The sequence below is a fragment of the Saccopteryx leptura genome, chromosome X (assembly GCF_036850995.1).
Source record: "Saccopteryx leptura isolate mSacLep1 chromosome X, mSacLep1_pri_phased_curated, whole genome shotgun sequence".
NCBI lineage: Eukaryota > Metazoa > Chordata > Mammalia > Chiroptera > Emballonuridae > Saccopteryx > Saccopteryx leptura.
This window is the reverse complement of record NC_089516.1, coordinates 64,084,189-64,096,405: the sequence shown is the minus strand read 5'-3', so window position 1 is coordinate 64,096,405 and position 12,217 is coordinate 64,084,189. Positions and strand designations below refer to the sequence as shown.

General features: G+C 39.3%; 1 protein-coding gene across 5 annotated transcripts in view; it reads right to left on the bottom strand.

Moving 5' to 3' along the window:
- PHKA1 (phosphorylase kinase regulatory subunit alpha 1) overlaps positions 1 to 12,217 on the bottom strand; it is a 158,884-nt gene that overhangs the window by 65,394 nt on the left and 81,273 nt on the right. For all 5 annotated transcript variants that reach the window (XM_066356844.1, XM_066356845.1, XM_066356847.1 and 2 more), the window contains 4 exons: positions 8,418 to 8,513; positions 7,319 to 7,426; positions 2,728 to 2,806; positions 844 to 978 (listed from right to left, as the gene is read on the bottom strand). In XM_066356844.1, the coding sequence (XP_066212941.1) occupies positions 844 to 978; positions 2,728 to 2,806; positions 7,319 to 7,426; positions 8,418 to 8,513 (418 nt within the window). The remainder of the gene's footprint in view (positions 1 to 843; positions 979 to 2,727; positions 2,807 to 7,318; positions 7,427 to 8,417; positions 8,514 to 12,217) is intronic.

Sequence of the window (12,217 nt, the reverse complement as noted above, 5' to 3'; positions counted from 1 at the left end):
TAATAAATTGTGTAAATCTGAAATTTGTAGTAATTTGTTTAATGTGTCTATCACTAAGTTTAATATGTAAATTGAATAAAAATAAGTATTAATCAAAAATAAGTATTACAGGCCATGGCTGGTGGCTCAGTGGACAAATCATTGGCTCGATGAATAGACATCCTGGGTTCGATTCCTGGTCAGGGAACACAGGAGAAGCAATCATCTGCTTCTCTCCCACTTCTTTCTCTCTTCTGCTCCTGCAGCCAGTGGCTCAACTTGTTCTAGTATAGGCCCTGGGTGCTGAGGATAGCTCAGTTGGTCTTAGCACATTGACCTCAGGTGTTAAAAATAGCTCAGTTGTGAGCATCAACTCCAGACAAGGTTACCGGGTAGATCCCAGTTTGGGTGCATGCGGGAGTCTGTCTCACTATCTCCCCTCTTCTCACTTAAAAAAAAAGTATTATATTAAGAAGTAGAATTTTTTAGTACTGTCAAACAATTAATTACATGACCAAGTATAAAATATCTGAAAACAAGTTCTATGTAAAATTAGCATGTATTCAATACAGAAATATAGGTCCCTAGAAAGAGGAGAACACATTAGTTAAGCACATGCTTAGAATGTCGAAACAATATTGCCTACTAATAGTCATGCCCTATGTACCAAAGAGTTCATAAAACACATCTAAAATTATAAAGCCTGCTGAGAATACATAGGGTCAGAAACTTAAATTTCATAGATTCTAAACTCCTTCTAAGACCCAGTTTAATAAAGCACTATAAGATCAAGAAAAAGTAAAAAGAAAAGAAATCAGCTTGTATCAAATGCTTTGATTTTAGAAAGCTGGTCCATCTCCTTACCTAGGCTGGAATAAATGTGGCTGAGAATACGAGCTGGTTGTACTCTGATGGGGTACACCTCGGCAATGGTCTCCACATCAATCCCCTTGTCTTTTAAAATGGCCTTAATTTCTTCTGTCTCAGCTAAAATTGAAACTGTAAGAAAGAAAAAAAATGAGGCCAACAGAAAATTTTATTTCAGTAAGAATCTAAAATCTCTCAAGCCACATACTCTTTTTGAAAGGAAGAGGAAAAGGGGGAAGAAATTAATAATTATTGGAGAGCCTAAATGAAAGAATTATTATGCTAGGTATTATCTAATGAAAATATATTATCTAAATGAAAATGGAAAAAAGATCTCATAACCAGAGTATCATATTATGGTTTTTGGCCAAGTATCTATGTCTTCGTACAGAATGCTACTCTCTCTTTATATCTGGGATTTCGTGTTTAGATAGGGAAAATAATCAAACATGAAGTGTGTTATAGGTTTGGTGAAAGTTGATTCTCCAAGGCTCTTTCATATGCATACCTTTAAGACCAGGGCTAGGATTATAAGAGTAATAAAGATATGATCTTTCTTTACTCACTAAACTCTATTAATGGTATTAAGAATTCTAGTCCCAATACCTATAAAACATCTTTACCACTTCCACTTCAAATGCAAACCTGACCTCTTTTTGTCACCATCCTATTGTTTTACCTCTCCCAAGAAAAGCAGATCTTTCCACTTTTCCTTATGTTTCAATGACTTCATTATTATCCTAGTCTCTGAGGGTAAAAATTTTGGGGTGATTCTTGACTCTCGAATAACTTGATCTAACATCATACTAAGTCTTGCTGTGAAGCTCCTGAGAGATTGCCAGTGACTTGACTTCAGGGTTAGTTATATATGAAAAATAATCCTGTGTATTTTTTTAACCTTGTTATACTTGACATCCTATATGGTCATACAGTTAGTCTTTGCTTATCAGTGTGCATAGAAAACATGATATAAAAGATAATTCCTCTTCCTCTCCCATGATAAAGCCTGTTCTTCTTTGAGGCGTATGCCATCTGGCTATATTGATCTCTTGTTGCTCTAACACATTCATTAAAGACTTTGACTCTTGGCTCACAGCCTTCTTCTTCTTTCCTAACTCTTGGTATAATGCTAGATTTTATCATTGGAGTAAATGCCCTCAAACATTTTACACTTCATTGTATGAAAATGTTTAAACCCTGAATTCTTGTCAAAATAATTTTACCTGGAGTTAATTTCTAGTGCCTGCCACAAATCCTTTTTTGAAAATAGATCTGGAACAGATTTGTTTGCTGGGAATTTTTTGATTTGCTTCAATTTCACTGATTGGATTCTGTCTAATCAGATTCTCTGATTCTTCTAGTATTTTGAATAAAGTAGATATCTCAAAAATTTTAAAGATTGTTATGAACAAAAGTAAAGATTTGGAGTACTCTGCAAAGAGGCAATAGTTGGAGCCATATAAGCAACTTTATTATAAAGGAAGCAGCCCTACAAAATTAACACAGTGTGTAAACACAGAAAGACAAGAGTATAAGACTAAGTACACAACAATTAGGAGGGTGTGAGAAGAAAGGAGTACTAGTAGAAAAATCACAGAAGGGAGACTCAGAAACAAAGCAGAGATAATTAGGTTACAACATCATGATGCTGAAATAAAGTGTTTCTGGAAGTAAGGAGTGGTTAAGAGTGTCAAATAACAGCAATTATTAATCATTTGTTCATAATTAAGATTAAGAGTAATTTTGAAACCAAACAGAACCAAATTCATTTTATACTTTTTGAAGCCTAATAAAATACATGATAAAGAATGAAGTCACTATTTACTGGCCAAACCGGATCTTTAATATAAAGTTTCTGTTGCTGGGAATAAGAATACATACCTTGAACCACAACATCTGGCTTTGGTACAGTTGAAAACCTACGATTCAGGGGATCAATTTCTCCAGGAGCTAAAAATCCCTAAAGAAAAACCGTAGAAAAACAAATTATTATATTTCATCTAAGAGGCAGGCATGAAAAGGAAACAAATACCTTCACTGTATGAAAATTTTAAGCCCTGAATATTTGTCTAATTAACTTTATCTGGAGTTAAGTTCTAGTGGCTGCCACAAATCCTTTTTTGGAAATAGATAGGGTGTAAATGATAAACAAAAAGTTTTGTAATTCCACCTTGTTGGTCAAATAAGTTTGTAAATATGATATATATGTTTGCTCGCTTACAGTTTGTATTGGGTGTGGGGGACAGGCTGTAAGCAGGCTGGGTCATTATAGCCAAAGGCTTAGTTTTAAGACTAAGCTTTTCCCCAGACCCTTGACTGATTGCATGATGTGAGGTGGTACACTCTCATGAGGAATCCCATATGGCTAAGATAAGTGACTTTATATCAGAGACTTCCTTGTTTGTATATTGGATTAAAGGTTTTGATTTCTATACTATAAAGTGGGGCAGACCAGGAGCTTGCTCTCTCAGTTCCTGAGATTAGCATGAGAGAGGAGAGCAGCGAAAGACTACATGGAGGAGGCCAAGAGAAGAAGCCAAGATGGTGGAGTGCTGAGGGAGAAGCCAGTTTGTGCAGAGAGAAGGAGATGGGGAACAAGAAGGTGAATAAGGCTGGTGAGCTAGAAACCTTTGATTCTAAGAAACTCGGATAAGTCAGTGGCTTTGGGAGCCCTGAATGGAAAGGGAAGTGTTTTCCCACTGTGTGTATTTCTTGCACGCCAGGTGCAAGCTAGGATTAAAGCTAATGGTCCACCAGTTCTTGGCTCCGTTGTTTCATTACCATCTGTCCGAATCAGATGCAAACCTGCTTGGGCCAGGAGGCTGTGATGGTGGCCGTGCCTATTGGCTTTACACACCTCTACCTTCTCTGGATGGACATGATTAGACAGTCAGACCGCAATGATTAATATCAATGTTTTAACTTATTAGGCCTGTTGACTTCTCATTTATCCATGTATTTGCTATGCTTTCTGCTCAGCAGATACTCTTTGACTTGATTTGAGTTTCTGCCCAATGAAATGAGATGAACTAACTCATTTTGCCCTTAAGAAAACCATTCATCTCCTTTTTTTATACCAGTTTTTTATTTTAATTTTTTTTTGTTTGTGTGTGGCAGAGACAGAGGGAGAGACAGAGAGAAGGACAGATAGGAATAGACAGACAGAAAGGGAGAGAGATGAGAAGCATCAATTCTTCCTTGCAGCTCCTTAGTTGTTCATTGATTGGTTTCTCATATGTGCCTTGATCGGGGGTGGGAGGGAGACTACAGCAGAGCAAGTGACTCCTTGCTCAAGCCAACGACCTTGGCTTCAAGCTAGCGACCTTGGAGCTCAAGCCAGGGACCATGGTGTCATGATTATGATCCCACGCTCAAGCCAGCGACCCTGCACTCAAACTGGTGAGCCCACACTCCAGCCAGATGAGCCTGTTCTCAAGCCAGCAACCTCAGGTTTTGGACCTGGGTCCTCTACGTCCCAATCCAACTCTCTATCCACTGCACCACCTCCTGGTCAGGCTTAATTTTAATTTTTAATTTAATGTGTTGACATGGCTTCAAGTATCCCATTCAATATAACACCGTCTACATACCACATCATTTCCCCCATGCCCCATGTAGTCTCTTTCCACCCCCATTTCTCCCCTTTGCCCCCGTCCCTCTACCTCCACCCCCCCACCTTCCCTCTGGTACTTGCTACCCTGTTATCTGTATCTATGTGTTACATATATATATATAATTTCGACTAATACCTTCACCTTCTTTGGTCCCATCATTCAATCCCCTTCTCTCTGACAGTTGTTCCTCTGCTCTTAGTGACCCCGCCTCTGCCTCTATTCTTTTCTTCAGTTCACTTTGTTCATTAGATTCCACATATAAGTGAGATGATATGATATTTGTCTTTCTCTGCCTGGCTTATTTCGCTTAGCATAATAATCTCCATGTCCATCCATGTCATCACAAAAGGTAAGATCTCCTTCTTTTTCACAGCTGCGGAGTGTGTAAATGTACCATTGTGTGCAAATGTATCACAGCTTTTTAATTCACTGGTCCACTGACAGACACTTGGGCTGTTTCCAGGTCCTGGCTACTGTAAACAATGCTGCAATAAACATAGGGGTGCATATCTTCTTTTGAATTAGTGTTTTGGGATTCTTAGGCTATATTCATAAAAGTGGGATAGCTGGGAAAAAGGCAGTTCCAGTTTTACTTTTTGAGGAAATGCCATAGTGTTTTCCACAGTGGCTGCACCAGTCTGCATTCCCACCAGCAGTGCAGAAGGGTTCCCTTTTCTCCACACCCTCATCAGCACTTATTGTGTGTTGATTTGTTAACGAGTGCCATTCTGACAGGTGTGAGGTAGTATCTCATTGTAGTTTTAATTCACATTTCTCTGATGATTAGTGACGCTGAGCATTTTTTCATATGCCTATTGGCCATCTGTATGTCCTCTTTGGAGAAGTGTCTATACAGGTCCTTTGCTCATTTTTTAATTGGATTGTTTGTGCTGCTGATGCTGAATTTTTATTTTCATACCATTTAAATTATTTTAATTGAATGAGAAAGTCACCAGAAAAATTTTACTTTAAACAAATCATTCTTACTATTATTGCTAAATTCACAATAATGACACCTACAGATAATCAAACCTTTATGCTTGTGGACCTTAGAAAGAAGATACTTATCAAGAAGGGCTCCTGGTGGTTAACTGGGCTCAAATTTAAAAGCATAGACTAGCAACTCTTTCGAAACAGGGGCTTCTCACACTTCTGGGAGAAGCCTGCACTGAACTGCCTGCCTGTACTGTGTTCCTGCTATCTGAGCAAGCTCTATTAAGGAGTTACTGGAATCCTATTTCAAGGACCATGTGTTCCCCTGTGCAATCAAAACTGCACAGCTATATCCCTATCAGCATCTTCATTGACTAGAGTGGCTCCATTCTGACCAATCAAGACAGTGCCTTTTGGACCAATTAAACTGTGAGGATTTGGAGTTCTCACTTGCATGAGAACAGATCAATAAGGGACCAGGACTGGGATTTCTCTCTATGTAAGTCATTCCTTTCAGGCTCTAAGAGTAAAGTTTCTCTTTCCACAGAAGACTGAAGACTGTTTTTCCTTGGTTAGAGATGAAACACCAAAGACATCTTGCCAGACCAGAGAGGAGTAAAGCAGGCAGAGCAGAACTGAGCTGTCAAGCTGGAGAGAGGTCTCATGGTTGCCTCACTCCAAGACCACCTCACAGCTCTGCTCTTCCACAGCTGTGTTACTCCGTAGTTGAGTTGTAACTCTATTGAGCTATTCTACAGCCATACTGTTCTCAGAGCTGTGCCACATCACAACTGGGCTATTTGCAATGAATAAAGTTTCCTTCTTGCCTGACCTGTGGTGGCGCAGTGGATAAAGCGTCTACCTGGAAATGCTGAGGTCGCCAGTTCAAAACCCTGGGCTTGCCTGGTCAAGGCACATATGGGAGTTGATGCTTCCTGCTCCTCCCCCCTTCTCTCTCTGTCTCTCTCTCCTCTCTCTTCCTCTCTGTTTCTCTCTCTCCCTCTCTCTCTCTCCTCTCTAAAAATGAATAAATAAAAAATAATAAAAAATAAAGTCTTTAAAAAAAAGTTTCCTTCTTCACCACACCCCAAATTGGAGATTCCTGTTGGTGTTGAATTGGAACCAATGACTTTCAGTTGATATGCTGTTTACGTGAAACTCATAGTGATGTATGTCAATTATATTTCAATAGAACTGGGAAAAACAAAACAAACAAAAACAGTTGCAGAAAATCAACTATCAATAAAGACAGGTCAAAGAGTCTGGCTGGAAAGGATAACTAAGTCCCACCCTAGGTCCTCTAGGAATCGGGTTATAGCATATTATAATAGCCTACAATGTGTAAATATGTTTGTCAGTAAATTTGAAAAACTTTGCGAAAGATAACCCTTCTTATATGGTCCAAATGTCATAAATAAGCTGAACAGAAATTTCTAAGTGCCCCATTAAGAGCTGTCTCAACACAATTTAATATATAAAACATTTAAAGAAACTCTTACCAAAAAATATCAGAAAAAATAAATTTAAAAAAACTATTATGTTCCAAATCACTTGTCATGGTACCTAAAATTATGTTATCAATTTATTCAATTAAAGAGTGAAACATAATGTTGCTTAGAAAAGTTAGCACTTAAATCCATTATTAGTCATATTGTGTAAGCACAACTGCACTCTTCAGTCACCAGGCAAGGCACCAGGGGGCATTTTGAAAGGGAAAGATCTAGGGCCTGACCCCAGAGCAGCTGCAGACACAGTACCAAGGCAGGAAGCCCTAGGCAACATGAGGGACATAGATTTTTGTTACGGACTGGTCATGCTCTCACTCTGATGACCTGGAGGAAAATCTATAGTTACAGCAGAATAAAAAAGGCAAAAGATTTAATGAGCTACTCAAGCAGAAGGAGAGCCTTGGAGTTTCCCCTTACCTCTGCCATCAAGCTTCCTAAAATGTATAGAGACTGACCCCACATATGAGGCAACTTGCCCATAGGGACTCGATCCACAGTGTGAGGATTTTGATATTCTTCATTAACCTAAAGAAAAGATAAAGAGGCCATACAAAGGGTAATGAAAAATTTAAGATACTACACAATAAAAAGGCTGAGTCTGGGTTGTGATTGATACCCTATAAAAGTCACATACGCAATACACTGAAAATTCAAACAGTATGACTACAGTCTAGGGCAGTGGTACTCTAACTGTATGTGAGGGAATGGCTGAAATCGAAGAGTTCACAGAGAACATCATTATGGTTCTGCCTGCTGATCTCCACATTATCCTCAATAATAGAATTTGGTCTTTTTAAAAATATCAGTCTCTGAACAATTAATTTTATTTTTTAAATTAAGTTATAGTTGCCCTGGCCGGTTGGCTCAGCAGTAGAGCGTTGGCCTGGCGTGTAGGAGTACCGGGTTCGATTCCCGGCCAGGGCACACAGGAGAAGCACCCATCTGCTTCTCCACCCCTCCCCCTCTCCTTCCTCTCTGTCTCTCTCTTCCCCTCCCGCAGCTGAGTCTCCATTGGAGCAAAGATGGCCCAGGCACTGAGGATGGCTCTGTGGCCTCTGCCTCAGGTGCTAGAATGGCTCTGGATGCAACAGAGCGATGCCCCAGAGGGGCAGAGCATCGCCCCCTGGTGGGCATGCTGGGTGGATCCCGGTTGGGCGCATGCAGGAGTCTGTCTGACTGCCTCCCTCGTTTCCAGCTTCGGAAAAATGAAAAAAAAAATTAAGTTATGGTTGACATACAAAAAGGACATATATATTTCATGTATGTTTTGTGCTGACTTTGAGGATAAGTATATACCCTTGAAATCACCACTGTAAATGGTTTTACCCTTGTCTTGCTGTGCAACAATGTCATAACTGGGAGGACTTTAAAAACTTATTTTTAAGGTAACGAAATAATATTTTTATTGTCCTATACCTAAAGACAAACTTTTAGAACATGAAAATCAGAAGATGGTAAAAATTATTTGACTCAAATGAAACAGATCTGTTATACTGCTCCTCTTCTCCCAGCTCACCTTGTCAAGAGGAACACTGTACAGCTCTGGCAGAAGTGGGACTCCATTTTTGCCCTTGATAAGGACTTCTTCAAGAGCCTCTCTGTATTCTTGAACCTGTAGGTATACGAAAGGTAGAAAAAATGTATAGCAAGTTTTCTTTGAGAATATAGAGGAAGGCTGTGGCCAAAGAAGGTACTATCGAAAACAAATGTATTTACCTAATAAAATGGAGAAGAAAGGGAAGTAGCATTTACTAAATGCTTATTGTAGGCCAGATACTATGCTAGGAGTTTTGCATGCTTTAATGCATTTAATTTTAATAACCATTCTAGAAGGTATGTATAATTACAAACTTTTTACAGGGAAATGAAGGCTCTAAGAGGTATGAACTCATGGAAGATCACACAGTGAGTGTAAGGTTGAGCCCAGATTTTATCCGCTATGTAGTACCTTAAGGTTAGTTTCTTCACTTCACATATACTGGCTTTTAAACTGTATTTTACCTGACAAGTTAAGTTTCTGTTATGGTTAAGTTTACTTTATCTTTTTTGCTTAACAATTTGCTGTAATTTAGTAAAAATAAAAAGTAAAACACTGCTCTCTCAGTTTCTGAGCTTAGCATTAGAGGAGAGAGTAGAGAGAGGCCATGTGGAGGAGGCCAGGAGAAGCAGCCAAGATGGCGGAGTGTTGAAGGAGAAGCCAGTTTGTGCAGAGTTTGTGCAAAGAGAAGGAGATGGGGAACAGAGGTGAACAAGACTAGTGAGCTAGAAACCTTTAACTCTAGGAAACTCGGATAAGTCAGTAGCTTTGTGAGTACTGAATGAGTAGGTTTTGGAGCCCAGTGTGTGTTTTTACTTGCCCACCGGGTGCAAGCTAGGACTAAAGTTAATGGCCCACCAGTTCTTGGCTCTGTTGTTTCATTACCGTCTGTCCAAATCTAACGCAAACCTGCATGGGCCAAATGGCTGTGATGGTGGCGGTGGCTACTGGCTTTACACAGGTGTTCTCAGAATATTTTCCCTGAATTAACCCTATAGATAAACATTGTAAGAAAGCTTGTTTTACTGCTCTGTTTTACTGCTATGCTTTCTCTCCTCCCCATTCCTCAATCAGTATGTAGTTCTGCCTATAAAACCTAATTCCAAATTGCAGTCGGGATGCATTGATTTGAAAGGTTGAAAGGCTTCGGCCTCCCTGTGTTCCGTGTGCACAGCTAGCAAATAAAGGCTCCCTAATTACTTAATTTGGCTTTGTGATTGTGTGGCAAGATGTTTGGTTCCCACTGTTCCATTACAACAAGATCTTAAAAGGATGGAAAAGGCTTTGTCTTAAAACAGCCTTAGGCTATAAGGACTTTGGCAATACAGCCTGTATCCCACACCCAATGCAAAAAAAAAAAAGTAAAACACTATAATTTATGGTGGAAAAATATACAGTCAGTTCTGCTATAACCATTGTTCTGAAAACACGAATTTGTTCCACTGCATCTGATATTTTAGGAAACAATTTCAGCAGCATAACATAAATTTTAGGTATGCTAATGCACCATTTCAATAGAGAACACATTTAGTTGAGCTAAGGCTTGAAAGATTACACAAAACATATATGTTGCATATACCTCAGGAAAACAGTGAACCACATCCATCCACATGTGGTATTACAATTTTTTACCCAATTTCAAATAATTCCCCCTTCCACCAATTCATAACTGCTGAGCTGCTTTTTCCTCATGGCCACCCTGGTTGACTGGCTCTCTGCCTTTCCTTCTCTTTAATTCATTCTCTTTTTTCTCAACCTATTTTTATTCTTCCTTTCTGTTCTATGTCCTTTTTACCTTTCCTCTTACTCTTTTGTTAGCTGTTTTTTGTTCTCTCCTCTGGCACACAAGGTGGTGGGTATGGGAGCCATGATAAGCTGGTGGGAATGTGGCCACACATATCTACAAGCAATTCAGGTCTTTTTCAAGGTAGAAGGGTTATATCCAATGTATTTCTTAACCATTTAAACTTGTATAAAGCTGTGACACTACTTTTAATAAGGTTTTATCATTTTGTATATATCTCTGACCTACTTTTTAAGTGTTGTGCAACAACTCTATTTTCCCATATATAATTTTTTTTAAATTTTTTTTCTTTTTTTGTATTTTTTTCTGAAGTTGGAAACGGGGAGGCATTCAGACAGACTTCCACATGCGCCCGACCGGGATCCACCTGGCATGCCCACCAGGGGGCGATGCTCTGCCCTTCTGGGGTGTCGCTCTGTTGCAACCAGAGCCATTCTAGCACCTGAGGCAGAGGCCACAGAGCCATCCTCAGCGCCCAGGCCAACTTTGCTCCAATGGAGCCTTGGCTGCAGGAGGGGAAGAGAGAGACAGAGAGGAAGGAGAGGGGGAGAGGTGGAGAAGCAGATGGGGGTTTCTCCTGTGTGCCCTGGCCAGGAATCGAACCCAGGACTCCTGCACGCCAGGCCAACACTCTACCACTGAGCCAACCGGCCAGGGCCTGAGCATGGTAAATTTAAAGAAACATATATGTTTCATTATAGCTTAACCAACTCTATCTTGCACTTACAACATGTCTTTGTGAAATTCAAAGAACTTTAGATATATCTTCTTCAATTAATAGAGAGAAACTATTCTGCACAGAGAAACTGAAGAAGTCAATGACAATACTTTGATTACTCAATGGACTGTAGTGAAGCAAATAAATAAATTAATTAATTAATTTCAGGTCTTCCAATCTTTCCCCCATCTCAAGTTCAAATAACCTGAATGCTTTATACTTAGTAGTCATTTGATAAACAATTTTTTTGAGCAAAGTTTTGATTAACAATTTTATAGAATTTGAGGGTTGAGAAAAATGCTAAAATAAAATCAGGGTGATCAAAATAGGACAGGCAATTTTTATTATTGCATATTTTATTTGCTTGCTCAAAAATAGATAATTTATAAGTTACTAAATTTTAGAGTAGAATAGCACTTTGTAGCCCCTGAAACCTTGGTGTAACCCTATTATTTAAACTCGTACTGGCAGTTACAGATTAGTATTGGCTAAAGCATTCAACTTACATAAAATTGTATTTTAGGTAGCCATGTATAAGTGACTTCCAAATGCATTGGGTTTATTATACAATTTTAGGCCATAGTCAATTTGGAAAATACCTGAAACTAAATTACTTGATTAAATTTCCCAATCTCACTATTTTCCAACAATGATTTCTAAACTACTTTGTTTATGTCACTTAAAAAATAAAAGCAATGATGACCATGTTTTCAGGGTAAAGACAGGTATGAACGAATTCTGAGTTCTTTATTTGTTTTTTGTTTGTTTGGTTTTTGGGAGGATTTTTGGATCATATCTAAGATTTGGATCATATCTAAGATTTATTTTAAAACACATACAAAGTCAGGAAGTAAATTTGAGTACCTCTAATCACTATGACAAATAGACAGGGCTTGCTATTTTGCTTTCTTTCTTATTTTTTTAATCCAGTGAGAGGTGGGGAGGCAGAGACAGACACCCGCATGCACCCAACCAGGATCTACCCAGCAAGCCCACTAGGAGGTGATGCTCTGCCCATCTGGGGCATTGCTCTTTTGCTCAGCGACCGAGCTTTTCTTAGTGCCTGAGGAAGAGCCATCCTCAGCACCCAGGGCCAACTAGCTCCAACAAGCCATGGCTGCAGGAGGGGAAAAGAGAGACAGAGAGAAGTGATAGGGGGAGGGGTGGAGAAGCAGATGGGTACTTCTCCTGTATGTCCTGACTGGGAATTAAACTTGGGACATCTACACACCAGGCCGACGCTTACCACTGAGCCAA